The 24,239-nt window shown below is 40.8% G+C and overlaps 1 protein-coding gene across 1 annotated transcript; it reads right to left on the bottom strand.

The window, feature by feature from the left end:
• Positions 1 to 114: 114 nt before the first annotated feature.
• On the bottom strand, positions 115 to 3,989 carry LOC120495340 (E3 ubiquitin-protein ligase TRIM16). Its single transcript, XM_039694852.2, has 6 exons — positions 2,559 to 3,989; positions 2,295 to 2,390; positions 1,847 to 2,080; positions 1,603 to 1,762; positions 1,263 to 1,322; positions 115 to 884 (listed from the first exon to the last, which is right to left on the bottom strand). Exons 1-6 carry the CDS (start codon positions 3,147 to 3,149, stop codon positions 355 to 357), a joined length of 1,671 nt encoding a protein of 556 aa, XP_039550786.1. The 5' UTR covers positions 3,150 to 3,989; the 3' UTR covers positions 115 to 354.
• Between the last annotated feature and the right edge of the window lie 20,250 nt (positions 3,990 to 24,239).

Consider the following 24,239-nt stretch of genomic DNA (forward strand, 5'->3'; position numbering starts at 1 on the left):
GTGTTGATTGACTTATGAATTTGCACATAGTTTGACTCAAAGCATATTAAAAACACCCTGCTCTGGCCTGGGCGCACACTGGGATGAATGCGTTATGAATGATGATGACAAAACTAGGAAAAGGAAAAAAAGGTTTATTGACTTTTATCAGTGATGAATACGACGTGTAGAAAGATCACATAGGCTACTATACTAGAAAAGCATTGTCTCGTCACTCTACAGTAGTTCCACCAGCACTTGCTGAGAAATCCGGACCGTGAACAGTTTGCGATCATATCATGCTGGAAGGTGTTTAACCTATCCTCACATTTCTCAGAACACAAAAAGTGTAAAAATACTGTATGTGTTAAAAGATTAGGCTGAATCACAAAATTTCACTTCTGAATGATAGCAAATCAAAAAAGCAGGATAGAGCGGCTGAGTGAATGTAGTGTGGACTCTGTGAATGAGGGTCATAACTGAGTCAGACACGCTGTAGTAGGACAGAGTTCCTGCACTGTGATCCACATACACTCCTATCGTAGAGGAGATGGAGTCTAAAGGGAGTTCAGTCAGTCTGTAATTGTGACCGAATGAGCAACCGGATTCAGTGCAGATTAAACACCAGGACAGATTATTACAGCCAAACTCATGGTCACCTCCCCATCCCTTCCTTTTGATGCTCTTATATGACAGTGTTATATCCACGATACCACTCCACTCAACCTCCCAGTAACAGCGTCCAGACACACTCTCTCGACACAACACCTGACACAAATGAGAAAATCTGTCTGGATGATTGGGATGCCGCTGGACCTTCTTTATGTTAGTAACCACTCTGTTCGACTCAGAGAGAATGAGGTATTTATGGGCTGTATCTGAATTCAGAGTGAACCGCTGGTAATCTGTAAACCAAACACATTTCAATCATAAGTCATTAACACAGCAAATAAGCTTTTTTCATGTTTTCATTAATGTAATTTGATTGATTGATGTGCAATAATGAAATCAAGAAAACAATGACAAACAATAAAAAAAACTTTTTTTCATTTGTTATAAATTAAGTAGTGTTATTGGGTTAACCAAAATATTACACTGATTTTACTATATTTTAAAGACTTAGATTGTATTGTCCGTAAAAAAAATTAAAACGTGTATAATGTATTTTAGATATTTATTCAGAAAGAATAGTTGTTTATTGTTTTTAATAAAACAACTGTTTTGGCTTTCTCTCCATCCTCTCTTTCTGTGTGTGCGCGTTCAAGTTTATGAAAAAAACTTACATTGTAGGAACTCATTCCTGCTCTTGTATTCAGGGGTGGGAATCACCTCGATGTATCTCACTGTGAAAACCAACAGACAATGTACATCTTCAATGTAAACATATTTCATTTCCATCCTGTTTTATAATGCACTGTGTAGAAGGATTATATTGTTTTTATGATGTTCATTATATTGATGTTATAATGACGAGAGTAAAGGCAAATTTACTCTCCATCAGACATCTTCAATGTAAAAATTAACATTTTTATTCACCTGTATTTTAATGCAATTTGATGTAGGATCACATTACGTTCATTATATTGACATAACTGGGAGTAAATGCATGATTCAATACTTTACCTATTCTACATAACTTTTCTTTCTCTTCTTCAAAAGTATGCTGCAGTTTCTCTTGCAACTGAGAGAGAAAGGTTCTTAAATTATCAAAAGTAAGACGAGAACTGACAGTGACGCTGGACGAGTCAGTAGATCCAAGACGGTCAGAGAGAGACTGGAATCTCTACACAGACACAAACACAAAAAGAAGGAAAATCAGATTTTTGCTTCCTAAAACACAACATTCTGTTTTTCAGATCTCTATTACCTGGAGGAAATGGATGTGATGTTCTGTGTGTGAAAGCTGATCCAGCTCAGCATCTTTCTTCCTCAGATCCTCAATCTCCTGCTCCAATCGCTCCAAGAGTGTTTTAGTTTGACTTTTAAGAATCTTTTCCTGGTCTCTGATCAACTGTGTCACCTCAGAACAGCTTCTCTCAATGGAGCGGATCAGCTCAGTAAAGATGCTCTCACTCTCCTCCATGGCTGCCTGTTCAGAGCGCTGTTAGGATGCACACACACACACACACACACACGCATTAGAACCAGTCCATTCACTCAGCTCTTACTGGTCCCTCACACAGCCTGTTCCCCACAGTGGGCTTCAGGGGGACTGAAAGAGCTCCAGCACTGGTTCCTCACAGTAGACTGACTGGAGGAGAGTCCTAACTGAGTGTGAAACAGCTCTTCCAGCAGTTCTTCGGCTCTTAACTCACCTCATGAGACTCTACAGCCTCTCTCAGCTCCTGAATCTCCTTCTGTTTCTCCTCAATTTCCTGCTGTAATGTTCTCTTGGTCTCTTCCATGTGATTCTGTAGGGGGGGAAATTACAGTAACACTGTCTGACTGTCTGTTGTGGACATATGGGATTTCTTAATTCTAATATGGAAATATGGAATTAAGAATTTAGATTTTTTGGTGTTGGGTGGGGGCATATAATTAAGGAGGAATTAAGTTTACTCTTTGCTCTTGCTTCATACCTGTTTCTCAGCCCTCTCTTCAGCAGGTGATACGGTATCATGGGTTTTGTGTTCATTCGCCATACACAACATGCACACACAGATCTGGTCAGTGCGACAGAACATTTCCAGCAGTCTGTCATGTTGAGGGCAGATCATCTCCTGTAGTCTTTCAATGGCGTCAGTCATTTTATGTCGCTTTCTAGAGTGAAATTCCTCGTGACGTTCAAAATGGGTCTGACAGTAAGATTCCAGACACACCAGACAGGACTTGATGGCTTTGTTTTTGTCTCCAGTACAGACGTCACATCCCACATCTCCATGTTCAGCATAATAGTTATCAAGTTGATCGTTTTGTAGTTTTCTCTTCCTCAGATTCTCCACCACTTCAGCCAGCATGGTGTTTTTACCTAAAACAGGTCTTGTAGTGAAGGTCTGTCTGCACTGAGGGCAGCTGTAGACTCCCTTCTGATCATCCTGATCCCAGCAACCTTTGATACAGTGCATACAGTAACTGTGTCCACAGGGAATGGTCACTGGATTCTTCAGTAGATCCAGACAGACTGAACAATTGAACTGATTCTGAGCCACTGAAATACTGGATTCTGCCATTGTATTGTATGCCCTCGCAGACAGAAAAAAGGCCTACAATAGCCAAAAGACAAATACGTTTCGTTTTACTGATCTAACGAGTATAAGTAGTTTCCTGGCTGGTTCTGTTTAAGCGACATGTGGGATCGTTGATCGAATCTGTTTTGAACAACCGTCTTCTTCTTTTGTTTTCTAGCGGTTGGCAAACTTTAGGAGCATTTCCGCCACCTACTGTGAAGGAGTGTAAAGCCCAGAAGAACAAGAAGAAGAAAAAGACTGGACCACCATAGACATATACACTAGACTTCACCTTAGGGTTCTAAGCATGCGTCAAAACCGCCGCCATCTTGGAACAGGGGTCTTGTCATAGGAAGTAACTAGGTAACGCTGCTATCTCTGCTTTTACTTCGAATTAATTGATGGTGGCGGACTTTTGTGCAGCGTATGATGTTCACGGATGAAATCTGAACTAGAATCTGAACTGAAAAAAAAAAAAATAAAAAAAAATAAAATTCTTTCTAATAAATACATGTCTGACCGTTGGAACAAACCAAAAAAAACAAGAAAAATCGCATTCATGATGATTTATGGTGATTTTATTTGCGTTAGACCTGTGTCTACTACATTGACACAGATGCATTAAAGTGGAGGGGCTCCCCTGTTTCAAGATGGCGGCTCTATTGACGTATTCGTTCCAATGAACTGCCGTAGCCAAGGTGAGTCTAGTGTATATATATCTATGCTGGACCGCAAGGTGAGAAAAAAGAAAAAAAAAGAAAACTTATCTCGTTATAACGAGATAAGTTTTCTGAAGTTTGCCAACCGCTAGAAAACAAAAGAAGAAGACGGTTGTTCAAAACAGATTCGATCAACGATCCCACATGTCGCTTAAAACGACATAGTATCTCGTTAAAACGACATAATAAGTCGTTATTTCGACATAAATATCTCGTTATTTCGACATGACAAGGGGCGGATTCTATATGGTTAAGCTATATTTAGCGTTCTTATAATGACTTTATATGGGAGGAAAATGCTTAACGTCAAATGAAACGCTTGGCGTTCAAATTCTAGACTTATCTGGTTTTTGCTATACTTTATTGTGAGTTTAGAATCATATTAATTAAGAAATGCACGCACAATTAGGCCTATCTATCCGTTAGCTTGATGAATGTTGCAGATATGTTTTAGGCTTGCCTATACTATCCACAAATAAATTGCTTTCCATTATGTGTGCAAAATTCAGAATTCAACGAATGCACTGCAACAACAAAAATAGTTAAATTGATATTATTATTATTATTATTAATAATAATCACAATTATTTTTAATAATTTGTATTATGTAGGCTATTATTATTATTATTATTATTAAATATTTCATAATAATGAACGCTTTGCGTTAATATTCTGGACTTATCTGCTTTTTTTGTAGTAGGCTCAACTTTATTATTATTTTAGTAGGCTGTATGGATTAGGAAATGCACACTCAATTATCCTTGAAATTGATAAATGTTGCAGATATATTTTAGGCTATCCACAAACAAATTGCTTTCAAATGCATGTGCAAAATTCAGAATTCAACGAATGTGCAGCAATTTGTACAAATAGAGAGGTTTGTGCATGAAAGACATTTTTGTTTTATTTTGCATTTGCGACGTCTGAGTCGATCTCGTTTGAGTATATTCGGCATTTTGCTTAACGAGGAATTACACGCGTTGATATTCTGAGCTTATCTGATTTGTCTACATATACTTTATTCGTATGATTATTTACTGTGTTTGGTCTTTTCGTACATTTCTTAAGGTTTGTATTCATTTCGATGTGCCACTAGAGGGCAGAATAAGACCGGGAATTAAAGAACGCATATGGTGACCTACTGTTTTCATAATGAATATACTTTTCTAAAACCTTGCATATTAATGGAAATGAACTTATTTGGCAATTACACCTAATTTTGTTGTCAGTATTGCTCTTTCGGCCAGCTTTATAGTTTATCTATTAAATTTTGTTTATTTGTTAACTTTATTGTATAATTATTGGCCAGGGCCGGTGTTCTGACAATTCATGCTACCCATCGAGATTTCCTACTTACCGGTTATGCGCATGTGCAGACTCACAGTTTTTTTTTTTTTTTTTTTTTTTTTTTTTTTTACAAAAGGTACATTTTCCTGTTATAATGTATAATTTCCCTTTAAAAAATGCTTACTACCATATGAATATTTGTACGGTCAGCCAGCTGAAAAGGAATAACTGAAAGTTTCAGTTAGGCTACTATAAGAAAAGGTGTAGTTAAGTTACAAGTCAAAGATGAATATTTTATGATAATTTTTACTTTTCACACCGTTTTAAAAATAAAAACAGTAGTCTACAGTAGGCTATACAGTAGCTACTCATAACTTAGAATTGTATGTATATAGAATTGTAATTCGCGCTACGGTAGCATTTTTCGACAAGGCAGCAAAAATCGACAGAACACCGGGTTTTCCGATAACGATGTATCTTAAGCTCTTAAGAGCGCTCTCTACGTGCAAGGTTACGAACACAGCAATTCCACGTGCATTTCCCAAAAATGCTCTTAAAACGCGCGAGAACGCGTTCTACGTGCCAAGCGTCGCTATCCATTTGCGAAGTGCTGAAATATAACCTTATATGGAGTCGTACGTTTAACCTAATCGTCATTTGTTGTGGATTAGAAATCAAGACAAGTCAAGTGATATAAAACAAAATGGCTGACAAAAAAAAACAAAAAAACAAAACAAGAGAATTCTCAAGATAGGCTACACAGTACCTTTCAAAAAAGATAAAAATTAATGTCCTTCCAGAGGAGATAGAGGGAAACAAAGATTTTATTTTTAACAGATTTAAAGGACACCATACAAATAAGGAAAAACAAAACATAGAAGGACATGTTGCAAACTAACTGCAACCGTGTTCAAAGATCAGGGAAGGAGGTCCGCGAGAAATGCCCAATACATGGCTGGTTTTCGTGCACGTCAGCAAGTCATTGGCAGATTTTTTTGAATTCATCCCTATTTTGCCCAGTCTTTAAAGCATATTTCTCAGATTACTTATTTTATGATTTTTTTTTTGTTCATTCATTTAATTTAGATGTGTATTTCTATTTTTTATTCCCTTTTTAATTAGGCCTATTTAATTTATTCATTTAAACAAAACACGAGTAGCCCACAACAAAGTGTACAATCAAAACCTATACAGTATATTATAGGCTACTTACGTTGCAGTGTAATCTATTGAATAAAAGTGTCCTGCCGGTTGTCCTGCAGGTGACCTCATAACTCTGTCTTCTTACGATGCACTTGGGGATGTACTACTCCAGAGCACTCGTAGTTCGAAGATTTTCAAGTGCTACTTAAGTTACGATGCTTTTGGGAAACAGAACATAATATTAAGATCATTCGTACGATCGTTTTTACGATCAACTTAGGCTTACGATGCTTTTATTTACGATCACTGATAAATGTTCTATTATTTTAAATGCAATATATATATATATCTATCTAGGTTTATTTTTGCACTCAGGTATATCAAAAAAAACGACAGTGGTACCCCTTACGTTTTTTTTTTTTTGGGCGAAAAATTAAGTTTCTCCAATCTTCCCAAAACTCTGGATTCTGATAGAGGGCCATGAGACTTAGACCTGAGTGCAAAAATGGAAGATTTCTCAGCTCTGGAAGATTGGAGAAACTTAATTTTTCGCCCCCCCCCCCAAAAAAACGTAAGGGGTACCACTGTCGTTTTTTTTTTCGGGCCCAATTTTTGAGTTTCGATATCTCAGCTCTGGAAGGGGCTAGAGCCTCCATTTTTGCACTCAGGTCTAAGTCTCATGGTCCTCTATCAGAATCCAGAGTTTTGGGAAGATTGGAGAAACTTAATTTTTCGCCCAAAAAAAAAACCTAAGGGGTACCACTGTCGTTTTTTTTTTGGGCCCAATTTTTGAGTTTCGATATCTCAGCTCTGGAAGGGGCTAGAGCCTCCATTTTTGCACTCAGGTCTAAGTCTCATGGCCCTCTATCAGAATCCAGAGTTTTGGGAAGATTGGAGAAACTTAATTTTTCGGCCAAAAAAAAAAACGTAAGGGGTACCACAGTCGTTTTTTCTTCGGGCCCAATTTTTGAGTTTCGATGTCTCAGTTCTGGAAGGGTCTAGAGCCTCCATTTTTGCACTCAGGTCTAAGTCTCATGGCCCTCTATCAGAATCCAGAGTTTTGGGAAGATTGGAGAAACTTAATTTTTCACCCAAAAAAAAAAACCTAAGGGGTACCACTGTCGTTTTTTTTTTCGGGCCCAATTTTTGAGTTTCGATATCTCAGCTCTGGAAGGGGCTAGAGCCTCCATTTTTGCACTCAGGTCTAAGTCTCATGGCCCTCTATCAGAATCCAGAGTTTTGGGAAAATTGGAGAAACTTAATTTTTCGCCCCCAAAAAAAAAAAAACGTAAGGGGTACCACTGTCGTTTTTTTTTTCGGGCCCAATTTTTGAGTTTCGATATCTCAGCTCTGGAAGGGGCTAGAGCCTCCATTTTTGCACTCAAGTCTAAGTCTCATGGCCCTCTATCAGAATCCAGAGTTTTGGGAAGATTGGAGAAACTTAATTTTTCGCCCAAAAAATAAAAAACGTAAGGGGTACCACTGTCGTTTTTTTTTTCTGGGTGGAATTTTTGAGTTTCCATATCTCAGCTCTGGAAGGGTCTAGAGCCTCCATTTTTTGCACTCAGGTTTAAGTCTCATGGCCCTCTATCAGAATCCAGAGTTTTGAGAAGATTGGAGAAACTTAATTTTTCGCCCGAAAAAAAAAAACGAAAGGGGTACCACTGTCGTTTTTTTTTCCGGGTGGAATTTTTGAGTTTCCATATCTCAGCTCTGGAAGGGTCTAGAGCCTCCATTTTTGCACTCAGGTTTAAGTCTCATGGCCCTCTATCAGAATCCAAAGTTTTGAGAAGATTGGAGAAACTTAATTTTTCGCCCGAAAAAAAAAAACGAAAGGGGTACCACTGTCGTTTTTTTTTTCCGGGTGGAATATTTGAGTTTCCATATCTCAGCTCTGGAAGGGTCTAGAGCCTCCATTTTTGCACTCAGGTTTAAGTCTCATGGCCCTCTATCAAAATCCAGAGTTTTGAGAAGATTGGAGAAACTTAATTTTTCGCCCAAAAAAAAAACTAAACGAAAGGGGTACCACTGTCGGTTTTTTTTTTTCGGGCCCAATTTTTGAGTTTCGATATCTCAGCTCTGGAAGGGTCTAGAGCCTCCATTTTTGCACTCAGGTCTAAGTCTCATGGCCCTCTATCAGAATCCAGAGTTTTGGGAAGATTGGAGAAACTTAATTTTTCGCCCAAAAAAAAAAAACGTAAGGGGTACCACTGTCGTTTTTTTTTCGGCCCAATTTTTGAGTTTCGATATCTCAGCTCTGGAAGGGGCTAGAGCCTCCATTTTTGCACTCAGGTCTAAGTCTCATGGCCCTCTATCAGAATCCAGAGTTTTGGGAAGATTGGAGAAACTTAATTTTTCGCCCAAAAAAAAAAAACGTAAGGGGTACCACTGTCGTTTTTTTTTCGGGCCGAATTTTTGAGTTTCGATATCTCAGTTCTGGAAGGGGCTACAGCCTCCATTTTTGCACTCAGGTCTAAGTCTCATGGCCCTCTATCAGAATCCAGAGTTTTGGGAAGACTGGAGAAACTTAATTTTTCGCCCAAAAAAAAAAAAACGTAAGGGTTACCACTGTCGTTTTTTTTTCGGGACGAATTTTTGAGTTCCGATATCTCAGCTCTGGAAGGGGCTAGAGCCTCCATTTTTGCACTCAGGTCTAAGTCTCATGGCCCTCTATCAGAATCCAGAGTTTTGGGAAGATTGGAGAAACTTAATTTTTCGCCCAAAAAAAAAAAACGTAAGGGGTACCACTGTCGTTTTTTTTTCGGCCCAATTTTTGAGTTTCGATATCTCAGCTCTGGAAGGGGCTAGAGCCTCCATTTTTGCACTCAGGTCTAAGTCTCATGGCCCACTATCAGAATCCAGAGTTTTGGGAAGATTGGAGAAACTTAATTTATTGCCCAAAAAAAAACGTAAGGGGTACCACTGTCGTTTTTTTTCGGGCCCAATTTTGGAGTTTCGATATCTCAGCTCTGGAAGGGGCTAGAGCCTCCATTTTTGCACTAAGGTCTAAGTGTCATGGCCCTCTATCAGAATCCAGAGTTTTTGGAAGATTGGAGAAACTTAATTTTTCGGCCAAAAAAAAAAAACGTAAGGGGTACCACTGTCGTTTTTTTTTCTGGCCCAATTTTTGAGTTTCGATATCTCAGCTCTGGAAGGGGCTAGAGCCTCCATTTTTGCACTCAGGTCTAAGTCTCATGGCCCTCTATCAGAATCCAGAGTTTTGGGAAGATTGGAGAAACGTAATTTTTCGCCCAAAAAAAAAAAACCGTAAGGGGTACCACTGTCGTTTTTTTTTTCGGGCCCAATTTTTGAGTTTCGATATCTCAGCTCTGGAAGGGGCTAGAGCCTCCATTTTTGCACTCAGGTCTAAGTCTCATGGCCCTCTATCAGAATCCAGAGTTTTGGGAAGACTGGAGAAACTTAATTTTTCGCCCCAAAAAAAAAAAAAACGTAAGGGGTACCACTGTCGTTTTTTTTTCGGGACGAATATTTGAGTTTCGATATGTCAGCTCTGGAAGGGGCTAGAGCCTCCATTTTTGCACTCAGGTCTAAGTCTCATGGTCCTCTATCAGAATCCAGAGTTTTGGGAAGATTGGAGAAACTTAATTTTTCGCCCAAAAAAAAAAACCTAAGGGGTACCACTGTCGTTTTTTTTTCGGGCCCAATTTTTGAGTTTCGATATCTCAGCTCTGGAAGGGGCTAGAGCCTCCATTTTTATACTCAGGTCTAAGTCTCATGGCCCTCTATCAGAATCCAGAGTTTTGGGAAGATTGGAGAAACTTAATTTTTCGCCCAAAAAAAAAAACGTAAGGGGTACCACTGTCGTTTTTTTTTTCGGGCCCAATTTTTGAGTTTCGATATCTCAGCTCTGGAAGGGGCTAGAGCCTCCATTTTTGCACTCAGGTCTAAGTCTCATGGCCCTCTATCAGAATCCAGAGTTTTGGGAAGATTGGAGAAACTTAATTTTTCGCCCAAAAAAAAAAAACGTAAGGGGTACCACTGTCGTTTTTTTTTCGGGCCGAATTTTTGAGTTTCGATATCTCAGTTCTGGAAGGGGCTAGAGCCTCCATTTTTGCACTCAGGTCTAAGTCTCATGGCCCTCTATCAGAATCCAGAGTTTTGGGAAGACTGGAGAAACTTAATTTTTCGCCCAAAAAAAAAAAAACGTAAGGGGTACCACTGTCGTTTTTTTTTTTTCGGGACGAATTTTTGAGTTCCGATATCTCAGCTCTGGAAGGGGCTAGAGCCTCCATTTTTGCACTCAGGTCTAAGTCTCATGGCCCTCTATCAGAATCCAGAGTTTTGGGAAGATTGGAGAAACTTAATTTTTCGCCCAAAAAAAAAAACGTAAGGGGTACCACTGTCGTTTTTTTTTCGGGCCCAATTTTTGAGTTTCGATATCTCAGCTCTGGAAGGGGCTAGAGCCTCCATTTTTGCACTCAGGTCTAAGTCTCATGGCCCTCTATCAGAATCCAGAGTTTTGGGAAGATTGGAGAAACTTAATTTTTCGCCCAAAAAAAAAAACGTAAGGGGTACCACTGTCGTTTTTCTTTTTTCGGGCCCAATTTTGGAGTTTCGATATCTCAGCTCTGGAAGGGGCTAGAGCCTCCATTTTTGCACTCAGGTCTAAGTCTCATGGCCCTCTATCAGAATCCAGAGTTTTGGGAAGATTGGAGAAACTTAATTTTTCGCCCAAAAAAAAAAACGTAAGGGGTACCACTGTCGTTTTTTTTTTCGGGCCCAATTTTTGAGTTTCGATATCTCAGCTCTGGAAGGGGCTAGAGCCTCCATTTTTGCACTCAGGTCTAAGTCTCATGGCCCTCTATCAGAATCCAGAGTTTTGGGAAGACTGGAGAAACTTAATTTTTCGCCCAAAAAAAAAAAAACGTAAGGGGTACCACTGTCGTTTTTTTTTCGGGACGAATTTTTGAGTTCCGATATCTCAGCTCTGGAAGGGGCTAGAGCCTCCATTTTTGCACTCAGGTCTAAGTCTCATGGCCCTCTATCAGAATCCAGAGTTTTGGGAAGATTGGAGAAACTTAATTTTTCGCCCAAAAAAAAAAACGTAAGGGGTACCACTGTCGTTTTTTTTTCGGGCCCAATTTTTGAGTTTCGATATCTCAGCTCTGGAAGGGGCTAGAGCCTCCATTTTTGCACTCAGGTCTAAGTCTCATGGCCCTCTATCAGAATCCAGAGTTTTGGGAAGATTGGAGAAACTTAATTTTTCGCCCAAAAAAAAAAAACGTAAGGGGTACCACTGTCGTTTTCTTTTTTCGGGCCCAATTTTGGAGTTTCGATATCTCAGCTCTGGAAGGGGCTAGAGCCTCCATTTTTGCACTCAGGTCTAAGTCTTATGGCCCTCTATCAGAATCCAGAGTTTTGGGAAGATTGGAGAAACTTAATTTTTCGCCCAAAAAAAAAAACGTAAGGGGTACCACTGTCGTTTTTTTTTCGGGCCGAATTTTTGAGTTTCGATATCTCAGTTCTGGAAGGGGCTAGAGCCTCCATTTTTGCACTCAGGTCTAAGTCTCATGGCCCTCTATCAGAATTCAGAGTTTTGGGAAGACTGGAGAAACTTAATTTTTCGCCCCAAAAAAAAAAAACGTAAGGGGTACCACTGTCGTTTTTTTTTTCGGGACGAATTTTTGAGTTTCGATATCTCAGCTCTGGGAGGGGCTAGAGCCTCCATTTTTGCACTCAGGTCTAAGTCTCATGGCCCTCTATCAGAATCCAGAGTTTTGGGAAGATTGGAGAAACTTAATTTTTCGCCCCAAAAAAAAAAACGTAAGGGGTACCACTGTCGTTTTTTTTTTCGGGCCCAATTTTTGAGTTTCGATATCTCAGCTCTGGAAGGGGCTAGAGCCTCCATTTTTGCACTCAGGTCTAAGTCTCATGGCCCTCTATCAGAATCCGGAGTTTTGGGAAGATTGGAGAAACTTAATTTTTCGCCCAAAAAAAAAACGTAAGGGGTACCACTGTCGTTTTTTTTTTCGGGCCCAATTTTTGAGTTTCGATATCTCAGCTCTGGAAGGGGCTAGAGCCTCCATTTTTGCACTAAGGTCTAAGTGTCATGGCCCTCTATCAGAATCCAGAGTTTTTGGAAGATTGGAGAAACTTAATTTTTCGGCCAAAAAAAAAAAACGTAAGGGGTACCACTGTCGTTTTTTTTTCTGGCCCAATTTTTTAGTTTCGATATCTCAGCTCTGGAAGGGGCTAGAGCCTCCATTTTTGCACTCAGGTCTAAGTCTCATGGCCCTCTATCAGAATACAGAGTTTTGGGAAGATTGGAGAAACTTAATTTTTCGCCCCCCCCCCAAAAAAACGTAAGGGGTACCACTGTCGTTTTTTTTTTTCGGGCTCAATTTTTGAGTTTCGATATCTCAGCTCTGGAAGGGGCTAGAGCCTCCATTTTTGCACTCAGGTCTAAGTCTCATGGTCCTCTATCAGAATCCAGAGTTTTGGGAAGATTGGAGAAACTTAATTTTTCGCCCAAAAAAAAAAAACGTAAGGGGTACCACTGTCGTTTTTTTTTCGGGCCCAATTTTTGAGTTTCGATATCTCAGCTCTGGAAGGGGCTAGAGCCTCCATTTTTGAACTAAGGTCTAAGTGTCATTGCCCTCTATCAGAATCCAGAGTTTTTGGAAGATTGGAGAAACTTAATTTTTCGGCCAAAAAAAAAAAAAACGTAAGGGGTACCACTGTCGTTTTTTTTTCTGGCCCAATTTTTGAGTTTCGATATCTCAGCTCTGGAAGGGGCTAGAGCCTCCATTTTTGCACTCAGGTCTAAGTCTCATGGCCCTCTATCAGAATACAGAGTTTTGGGAAGATTGGAGAAACTTAATTTTTCGCCGCCCCCCCCAAAAAAACGTAAGGGGTACCACTGTCGTTTTTTTTTTCGGGCCCAATTTTTGAGTTTCGATATCTCAGCTCTGGAAGGGGCTAGAGCCTCCATTTTTGCACTCAGGTCTAAGTCTCATGGCCCTCTATCAGAATCCAGAGTTTTGGGAAGATTGGAGAAACTTAATTTTTCGCCCAAAAAAAAAAAACCTAAGGGGTACCACTGTCGTTTTTTATTCGGGCCCAATTTTTGAGTTTCGATATCTCAGCTCTGGAAGGGGCTAGAGCCTCCATTTTTGCACTCAGGTCTAAGTCTCATGGCCCTCTATCAGAATCCAGAGTTTTGGGAAGATTGGAGAAACTTATTTTTTCGCCCAAAAAAAAAAAACGTAAGGGGTACCACTGTCGTTTTTTTTTTCGGGCCCAATTTTAGAGTTTTGATATCTCAGCTCTGGAAGGGGCTAGAGCCTCCATTTTTGCACTCAGGTCTAAGTCTCATGGCCCTCTATCAGAATACAAAGTTTTGGGAAGATTGGAGAAACTTAATTTTTCGCCCCCCCCAAAAAAAACATAAGGGGTACCACTGTCGTTTTTTTTTTCGGGCCCAATTTTTGAGTTTCGATATCTCAGCTCTGGAAGGGGCTAGAGCCTCCATTTTTGCACTCAGGTCTAAGTCTCATGGTCCTCTATCAGAATCCAGAGTTTTGGGAAGATTGGAGAAACTTAATTTTTCGCCCAAAAAAAAAAAACCTAAGAGGTACCACTGTCGTTTTTTTTTCGGGCCCAATTTTTGAGTTTCGATATCTCAGCTCTGGAAGGGGCTAGAGCCTCCATTTTTGCACTCAGGTCTAAGCCTCATGGCCCTCTATCAGAATCCAGAGTTTTGGGAAGATTGGAGAAACTTAATTTTTCGCCCCCCAAAAAAAAAACGTAAGGGGTACCACTGTCGTTTTTTTTTCGGGCCCAATTTTTGAGTTTCGATATCTCAGCTCTGGAAGGGGCTAGAGCCTCCATTTTTGCACTCAGGTCTAAGTCTCATGGCCCTCTATCAGAATCCAGAGTTTTGGGAAGATTGGAGAAACGTAATTTTTCGCCCAAAAAAAAAAAACGTAAGGGGTACCACTGTCGTTTTTTTTTTCGGGCCCAATTTTTGAGTTTCGATATCTCAGCTCTGGAAGGGGCTAGAGCCTCCATTTTTGCACTCAGGTCTAAGTCTCATGGCCCTCTATCAGAATCCAGAGTTTTTGGAAGATTGGAGAAACTTAATTTTTCGCCCTAAAAAAAAAAAAACGAAAGGGGTACCACTGTCGTTTTTTTTTTCCGGGTGGAATTTTTGAGTTTCCATATCTCAGCTCTGGAAGGGGCTAGAGCCTCCATTTTTGCACTCAGGTCTAAGTCTCGTGGCCCTCTATCAGAATCCAGAGTTTTGGGAAGATTGGAGAAACTTAATTTTTCGCCCAAAAAAAAAAACGTAAGGGGTACCACTGTCGTTTTTTTTTCGGGCCGAATTTTTGAGTTTCGATATCTCAGTTTTGGAAGGGGCTAGAGCCTCCATTTTTGCACTCAGGTCTAAGTCTCATGGCCCTCTATCAGAATCCAGAGTTTTGGGAAGACTGGAGAAACTTAATTTTTCGCCCAAAAAAAAAAAAACGTAAGGGGTACCACTGTCGTTTTTTTTTCGGGACGAATTTTTGAGTTCCGATATCTCAGCTCTGGAAGGGGCTAGAGCCTCCATTTTTGCACTCAGGTCTAAGTCTCATGGCCCTCTATCAGAATCCAGAGTTTTGGGAAGATTGAAGAAACTTAATTTTTCGCCCAAAAAAAAAAAACGTAAGGGGTACCACTGTCGTTTTTTTTTCGGCCCAAATTTTGAGTTTCGATATCTCAGCTCTGGAAGGGGCTAGAGCCTCCATTTTTGCACTCAGGTCTAAGTCTCATGGCCCTCTATCAGAATCCAGAGTTTTGGGAAGATTGGAGAAACTTAATTTTTCGCCCAAAAAAAAAAAACGTAAGGGGTACCACTGTCGTTTTTTTTTCGGGCCGAATTTTTGAGTTTCGATATCTCAGTTCTGGAAGGGGCTAGAGCCTCCATTTTTGCACTCAGGTCTAAGTCTCATGGCCCTCTATCAGAATCCAGAGTTTTGGGAAGACTGGAGAAACTTAATTTTTCGCCCAAAAAAAAAAAACGTAAGGGGTACCACTGTCGTTTTTTTTTCGGGACGAATTTTTGAGTTCCGATATCTCAGCTCTGGAAGGGGCTAGAGCCTCCATTTTTGCACTCAGGTCTAAGTCTCATGGCCCTCTATCAGAATCCAGAGTTTTGGGAAGATTGGAGAAACTTAATTTTTCGCCCAAAAAAAAAAAACGTAAGGGGTACCACTGTCGTTTTTTTTTTCGGCCCAATTTTTGAGTTTCGATATCTCAGCTCTGGAAGGGGCTAGAGCCTCCATTTTTGCACTCAGGTCTAAGTCTCATGGCCCACTATCAGAATCCAGAGTTTTGGGAAGATTGGAGAAACTTAATTTTTCGCCCCAAAAAAAAACGTAAGGGGTACCACTGTCGTTTTTTTTCGGGCCCAATTTTGGAGTTTCGATATCTCAGCTCTGGAAGGGGCTAGAGCCTCCATTTTTGCACTAAGGTCTAAGTGTCATGGCCCTCTATCAGAATCCAGAGTTTTTGGAAGATTGGAGAAACTTAATTTTTCGGCCAAAAAAAAAAAACGTAAGGGGTACCACTGTCGTTTTTTTTTCTGGCCCAATTTTTGAGTTTCGATATCTCAGCTCTGGAAGGGGCTAGAGCCTCCATTTTTGCACTCAGGTCTAAGTCTCATGGCCCTCTATCAGAATCCAGAGTTTTGGGAAGATTGGAGAAACTTAATTTTTCGCCCAAAAAAAAAAAACCGTAAGGGGTACCACTGTCGTTTTTTTTTTCGGGCCCAATTTTTGAGTTTCGATATCTCAGCTCTGGAAGGGGCTAGAGCCTCCATTTTTGCACTCAGGTCTAAGTCTCATGGCCCTCTATCAGAATCCAGAGTTTTGGGAAGATTGGAGAAACTTAATTTTTCGCCCAAAAAAAAAACGTAAGGGGTACCACTGTCGTTTTTTTTTCGGGCCCAATTTTTGAGTTTCGATATCTCAGCTCTGGAAGGGGCTAGAGCCTCCATTTTTGCACTCAGGTCTAAGTCTCATGGCCCTCTATCAGAATCCAGAGTTTTGGGAAGATTGGAGAAACTTAATTTTTCGGCCAAAAAAAAAAAACGTAAGGGGTACCACTGTCGTTTTTTTTTCTGGCCCAATTTTTGAGTTTCGATATCTCAGCTCTGGAAGGGGCTAGAGCCTCCATTTTTGCACTCAGGTCTAAGTCTCATGGCCCTCTATCAGAATCCAGAGTTTTGGGAAGATTGGAGAAACTTAATTTTTCGCCCAAAAAAAAAAAAACCGTAAGGGGTACCACTGTCGTTTTTTTTTTCGGGCCCAATTTTTGAGTTTCGATATCTCAGCTCTGGAAGGGGCTAGAGCCTCCATTTTTGCACTCAGGTCTAAGTCTCATGGCCCTCTATCAGAATCCAGAGTTTTGGGAAGATTGGAGAAACTTAATTTTTCGCCCAAAAAAAAAACGTAAGGGGTACCACTGTCGTTTTTTTTTCGGGCCCAATTTTTGAGTTTCGATATCTCAGCTCTGGAAGGGGCTAGAGCCTCCATTTTTCCACTAAGGTCCAAGTGTCATGGCCCTCTATCAGAATCCAGAGTTTTTGGAAGATTGGAGAAACTTAATTTTTCGGCCAAAAAAAAAAAACGTAAGGGGTACCACTGTCGTTTTTTTTTCTGGCCCAATTTTTGAGTTTCGATATCTCAGCTGTGGAAGGGGCTAGAGCCTCCATTTTTGCACTCAGGTCTAAGTCTCATGGCCCTCTATCAGAATACAGAGTTTTGGGAAGATTGGAGAAACTTAATTTTTCGCCCCCCCCCCAAAAAAACGTAAGGGGTACCACTGTCGTTTTTTTTTCGGGCCCAATTTTTGAGTTTCGATATCTCAGCTCTGGAAGGGGCTAGAGCCTCCATTTTTGCACTCAGGTCTAAGTCTCATGGCCCACTATCAGAATCCAGAGTTTTGGGAAGATTGGAGAAACTTAATTTATTGCCCAAAAAAAAACGTAAGGGGTACCACTGTCGTTTTTTTTCGGCCCAATTTTGGAGTTTCGATATCTCAGCTCTGGAAGGGGCTAGAGCCTCCATTTTTGCACTAAGGTCTAAGTGTCATGGCCCTCTATCAGAATCCAGAGTTTTTGGAAGATTGGAGAAACTTAATTTTTCGGCCAAAAAAAAAAACGTAAGGGGTACCACTGTCGTTTTTTTTTCTGGCCCAATTTTTGAGTTTCGATATCTCAGCTCTGGAAGGGGCTAGAGCCTCCATTTTTGCACTCAGGTCTAAGTCTCATGGCCCTCTATCAGAATCCAGAGTTTTGGGAAGATTGGAGAAACGTAATTTTTCGCCCAAAAAAAAAAACCGTAAGGGGTACCACTGTCTTTTTTTTTTCGGGCCCAATTTTTGAGTTTCGATATCTCAGCTCTGGAAGGGGCTAGAGCCTCCATTTTTGCACTCAGGTCTAAGTCTCATGGCCCTCTATCAGAATCCAGAGTTTTGGGAAGACTGGAGAAACTTAATTTTTCGCCCAAAAAAAAAAAAAACGTAAGGGGTACCACTGTCGTTTTTTTTTCGGGACGAATATTTGAGTTTCGATATCTCAGCTCTGGAAGGGGCTAGAGCCTCCATTTTTGCACTCAGGTCTAAGTCTCATGGTCCTCTATCAGAATCCAGAGTTTTGGGAAGATTGGAGAAACTTAATTTTTCGCCCAAAAAAAAAAAACCTAAGGGGTACCACTGTCGTTTTTTTTTCGGGCCCAATTTTTGAGTTTCGATATCTCAGCTCTGGAAGGGGCTAGAGCCTCCATTTTTATACTCAGGTCTAAGTCTCATGGCCCTCTATCAGAATCCAGAGTTTTGGGAAGATTGGAGAAACTTAATTTTTCGCCCAAAAAAAAAAACGTAAGGGGTACCACTGTCGTTTTTTTTTTCGGGCCCAATTTTTGAGTTTCGATATCTCAGCTCTGGAAGGGGCTAGAGCCTCCATTTTTGCACTCAGGTCTAAGTCTCATGGCCCTCTATCAGAATCCAGAGTTTTGGGAAGATTGGAGAAACTTAATTTTTCGCCCAAAAAAAAAAAACGTAAGGGGTACCACTGTCGTTTTTTTTTCGGGCCGAATTTTTGAGTTTCGATATCTCAGTTCTGGAAGGGGCTAGAGCCTCCATTTTTGCACTCAGGTCTAAGTCTCATGGCCCTCTATCAGAATACAGAGTTTTGGGAAGATTGGAGAAACGTAATTTTTCGGCCAAAAAAAAAAAAACGTAAGGGGTACCACTGTCGTTTTTTTTTCTGGCCCAATTTTTGAGTTTCGATATCTCAGCTCTGGAAGGGGCTAGAGCCTCCATTTTTGCACTCAGGTCTAAGTCTCATGGCCCTCTATCAGAATACAGAGTTTTGGGAAGATTGGAGAAACTTAATTTTTCGCCGCCCCCCCCAAAAAAACGTAAGGGGTACCACTGTCGTTTTTTTTTTCGGGCCCAATTTTTGAGTTTCGATATCTCAGCTCTGGAAGGGGCTAGAGCCTCCATTTTTGCACTCAGGTCTAAGTCTCATGGCCCTCTATCAGAATCCAGAGTTTTGGGAAGATTGGAGAAACTTAATTTTTCGCCCAAAAAAAAAAAACCTAAGGGGTACCACTGTCGTTTTTTATTCGGGCCCAATTTTTGAGTTTCGATATCTCAGCTCTGGAAGGGGCTAGAGCCTCCATTTTTGCACTCAGGTCTAAGTCTCATGGCCCTCTATCAGAATCCAGAGTTTTGGGAAGATTGGAGAAACTTATTTTTTCACCCAAAAAAAAAAAACGTAAGGGGTACCACTGTCGTTTTTTTTTTCGGGCCCAATTTTAGAGTTTTGATATCTCAGCTCTGGAAGGGGCTAGAGCCTCCATTTTTGCACTCAGGTCTAAGTCTCATGGCCCTCTATCAGAATACAAAGTTTTGGGAAGATTGGAGAAACTTAATTTTTCGCCCCCCCCAAAAAAAACATAAGGGGTACCACTGTCGTTTTTTTTTTCGGGCCCAATTTTTGAGTTTCGATATCTCAGCTCTGGAAGGGGCTAGAGCCTCCATTTTTGCACTCAGGTCTAAGTCTCATGGTCCTCTATCAGAATCCAGAGTTTTGGGAAGATTGGAGAAACTTAATTTTTCGCCCCCAAAAAAAAAAAACGTAAGGGGTACCACTGTCGTTTTTTTTCGGGCCCAATTTTTGAGTTTCGATATCTCAGCTCTGGAAGGGGCTAGAGCCTCCATTTTTGCACTCAGGTCTAAGTCTCATGGCCCTCTATCAGAATCCAGAGTTTTGGGAAGATTGGAGAAACGTAATTTTTCGCCCAAAAAAAAAAAACGTAAGGGGTACCACTGTCGTTTTTTTTTTCGGGCCCAATTTTTGAGTTTCGATATCTCAGCTCTGGAAGGGGCTAGAGCCTCCATTTTTGCACTCAGGTCTAAGTCTCATGGCCCTCTATCAGAATCCAGAGTTTTTGGAAGATTGGAGAAACTTAATTTTTCGCCCTAAAAAAAAAAAAAACGAAAGGGGTACCACTGTCGTTTTTTTTTTCCGGGTGGAATTTTTGAGTTTCCATATCTCAGCTCTGGAAGGGGCTAGAGCCTCCATTTTTGCACTCAGGTCTAAGTCTCATGGCCCTCTATCAGAATCCAGAGTTTTGGGAAGATTGGAGAAACTTAATTTTTCGCCCAAAAAAAAAAACGTAAGGGGTACCACTGTCGTTTTTTTTTCGGGCCGAATTTTTGAGTTTCGATATCTCAGTTCTGGAAGGGGCTAGAGCCTCCATTTTTGCACTCAGGTCTAAGTCTCATGGCCCTCTATCAGAATCCAGAGTTTTGGGAAGACTGGAGAAACTTAATTTTTCGCCCAAAAAAAAAAAACGTAAGGGGTACCACTGTCGTTTTTTTTTCGGGACGAATTTTTGAGTTTCGATATCTCAGCTCTGGAAGGGGCTAGAGCCTCCATTTTTGCACTCAGGTCTAAGTCTCATGGCCCTCTATCAGAATCCAGAGTTTTGGGAAGATTGGAGAAACTTAATTTTTCGCCCAAAAAAAAAAAACGTAAGGGGTACCACTGTCGTTTTTTTTTCGGGCCGAATTTTTGAGTTTCGATATCTCAGTTCTGGAAGGGGCTAGAGCCTCCATTTTTGCACTCAGGTCTAAGTCTCATGGCCCTCTATCAGAATCCAGAGTTTTTGGAAGTTTGGAGAAACTTAATTTTTCGGCCAAAAAAAAAAAACGTAAGGGGTACCACTGTCGTTTTTTTTTCTGGCCCAATTTTTGAGTTTCGATATCTCAGCTCTGGAAGGGGCTAGAGCCTCCATTTTTGCACTCAGGTCTAAGTCTCATGGCCCTCTATCAGAATACAGAGTTTTGGGAAGATTGGAGAAACTTAATTTTTCACCCAAAAAAAAAACCTAAGGGGTACCACTGTCGTTTTTTTTTTCGGGCCCAATTTTTGAGTTTCGATATCTCAGCTGAGATATGTCGTTTCTCCAATCTTCCCAAAACTCTGGATTCTGATAGAGGGCCATGAGACTTAGACCTGAGTGCAAAAATGGAGGCTCTAGCCCCTTCCAGAGCTGAGATATGGAAACTCAAAAATTCCACCCGGAAAAAAAAAACGACAGTGGTACCCCTTTCGTTTTTTTTTTTTTAGGGCGAAAAATTAAGTTTCTCCAATCTTCCAAAAACTCTGGATTCTGATAGAGGGCCATGACACTTAGACCTTAGTTCAAAAATGGAGGCTCTAGCCCCTTCCAGAGCTGAGATATCGAAACTCAAAAATTGGGCCCGAAAAAAAAACGACAGTGGTACCCCTTACGTTTTTTTTTTTTGGGCGAAAAATTAAGTTTCTCCAATCTTCCCAAAACTCTGGATTCTGATAGAGGGCCATGAGACTTAGACCTGAGTGCAAAAATGGAGGCTCTAGCCCCTTCCAGAGCTGAGATATCGAAACTCAAAAATTGGGCCCGAAAAAAAAACGACAGTGGTACCCCTTACGTTTTTTTTTTTGGGCGAAAAATTAAGTTTCTCCAATCTTCCCAAAACTCTGGATTCTGATAGAGGGCCATGAGACTTAGACCTGAGTGCAAAAATTGAGGCTCTAGCCCCTTCCAGAGCTGAGATATCGAAACTCAAAAATTGGGCCCGAAAAAAAAAACGACAGTGGTACCCCTTACGAAGTTTTTTTTTTTTTTTGGGCGAAAAATTAAGTTTCTCCAATCTTCCCAAAACTCTGGATTCTGATAGAGGGCCATGAGACTTAGACCTGAGTGCAAAAATGGAGGCTCTAGCCCCTTCCAGAGCTGAGATATCAAAACTCAAAAATTGGGCCCGAAAAAAAAACGACAGTGGTACCCCTTACGTTTTTTTTTTTTGGGCGAAAAATTAAGTTTCTCCAATCTTCCCAAAACTCTGGATTCTGACAGAGGGCCATGAGACTTAGACCTGAGTGCAAAAATGGACGCTCTAGCCCCTTCCAGAGCTGAGATATCGAAACTCAAAAATTGGGCCCGAAAAAAAAACGACAGTGGTACCCCTTACGTTTTTTTTTTTTTTGGGCGAAAAATCAAGTTTCTCCAATCTTCCCAAAACTCTGGATTCTGATAGAGGGCCATGAGACTTAGACCTGAGTGCAAAAATGGAGGCTCTAGCCCCTTCCAGAGCTGAGATATCGAAACTCAAAAATTGGGCCCGAAAAAAAAACGACAGTGGTACCCCTTACGTTTTTTTTTTTTGGGGCGAAAAATTAAGTTTCTCCAATTTTCCCAAAACTCTGGATTCTGATAGAGGGCCATGAGACTTAGACCTGAGTGCAAAAATGGAGGCTCTAGCCCCTTCCAGAGCTGAGATATCGAAACTCAAAAATTGGGCCCGAAAAAAACGACGACAGTGGTACCCCTTACTTCGTTTTTTTTTTTTTTGGGCGAAAAATTAAGTTTCTCCAATCTTCCCAAAACTCTGGATTCTGATAGAGGGCCATGAGACTTAGACCTGAGTGCAAAAATGGAGGCTCTAGCCCCTTCCAGAGCTGAGATATCGAAACTCAAAAATTGGGCCCGAAAAAAAAACGACAGTGGTACCCCTTACGTTTTTTTTTTTTTGGGCGAAAAATTAAGTTTCTCCAATCTTCCCAAAACTCTGGATTCTGATAGAGGGCCATGAGACTTAGACCTGAGTGCAAAAATGGAGGCTCTAGCCCCTTCCAGAGCTGATATCGAAACTCAAAAATTGGGCCCGAAAAAAAAAACGACAGTGGTACCCCTTACGTTTTTTTTTTGGGCGAAAAATTAAGTTTCTCCAATCTTCCCAAAACTCTGGATTCTGATAGAGGGCCATGAGACTTAGACCTGAGTGCAAAAATGGAGGCTCTAGCCCCTTCCAGAGCTGAGATATCGAAACTCAAAAATTGGGCCCGAAAAAAAACGACAGTGGTACCCCTTACGTTTTTTTTTTTTGGGCGAAAAATTAAGTTTCTCCAATCTTCCCAAAACTCTGGATTCTGATAGAGGGCCATGAGACTTAAGACCTGAGTGCAAAATGGAGGCTCTAGCCCCTTCCAGAGCTGAGATATCGAAACTCAAAAATTGGGCCCGAAAAAAAAACGACAGTGGTACCCCTACGTTTTTTTTTTTGGGCGAAAAATTAAGTTTCTCCAATCTTCCCAAAACTCTGGATTCTGATAGAGGGCCATGAGACTAGAGTTACCTGAGTGCAAAAATGGAGGCTCTAGCCCCTTCCAGAGCTGAGATATCGAAACTCAAAAATTGGGCCCGAAAAAAAAACGACAGTGGTACCCCTTACGTTTTTTTTTTTTTTGGGCGAAAAATTAAGTTTCTCCAATCTTCCCAAAACTCTGGATTCTGATAGAGGGCCATGAGACTTAGACCTGAGTGCAAAAATGGAGGCTCTAGCCCCTTCCAGAGCTGAGATATCGAAACTCAAAAATTGGGCCCGACATACCCCTTACGTTTTTTTTTTTGGGGCGAAAAATTAAGTTTCTCCAATTTTCCCAAAACTCTGGATTCTGATAGAGGGCCATGAGACTTAGACCTGAGTGCAAAAATGGAGGCTCTAGCCCCTTCCAGAGCTGAGATATCGAAACTCAAAAATTGGGCCCGAAAAAAAACGACAGTGGTACCCCTTACGTTTTTTTTTTTGGGCGAAAAATTAAGTTTCTCCAATCTTCCCAAAACTCTGGATTCTAATAGAGGGCCATGAGACTTAGACCTGAGTGCAAAAATGGAGGCTCTAGCCCCTTCCAGAGCTGAGATATCGAAACTCAAAAATTCGGCCCGAAAAAAAAACGACAGTGGTACCCCTTAGGTTTTTTTTTTTTGGGCGAAAAATTAAGTTTCTCCAATCTTCCCAAAACTCTGGATTCTGATAGAGGGCCATGAGACTTAGACCTGAGTGCAAAAATGGAGGCTCTAGCCCCTTCCAGAGCTGAGATATCGAAACTCAAAAATTGGGCCCGAAAAAAAAACGACAGTGGTACCCCTTACGTTTTTTTTTTTGGGCGAAAAATTAAGTTTCTCCAATCTTCCCAAAACTCTGGATTCTGATAGAGGGCCATGAGACTTAGACCTGAGTGCAAAAATTGAGGCTCTAGCCCCTTCCAGAGCTGAGATATCGAAACTCAAAAATTGGGCCCGAAAAAAAAAAACGACAGTGGTACCCCTTACGTTTTTTTTTTTGGGCGAAAAATTAAGTTTCTCCAATCTTCCCAAAACTCTGGATTCTAATAGAGGGCCATGAGACTTAGACCTGAGTGCAAAAATGGAGGCTCTAGCCCCTTCCAGAGCTGAGATATCGAAACTCAAAAATTCGGCCCGAAAAAAAAAACGACAGTGGTACCCCTTAGGTTTTTTTTTTTTGGGCGAAAAATTAAGTTTCTCCAATCTTCCCAAAACTCTGGATTCTGATAGAGGGCCATGAGACTTAGACCTGAGTGCAA

This window comes from Pimephales promelas, chromosome 5 (assembly GCF_988280905.1).
Source record: "Pimephales promelas chromosome 5, fPimPro1.hap1.1, whole genome shotgun sequence".
In the NCBI taxonomy this organism is placed as follows: Eukaryota; Metazoa; Chordata; class Actinopteri; order Cypriniformes; family Leuciscidae; genus Pimephales; species Pimephales promelas.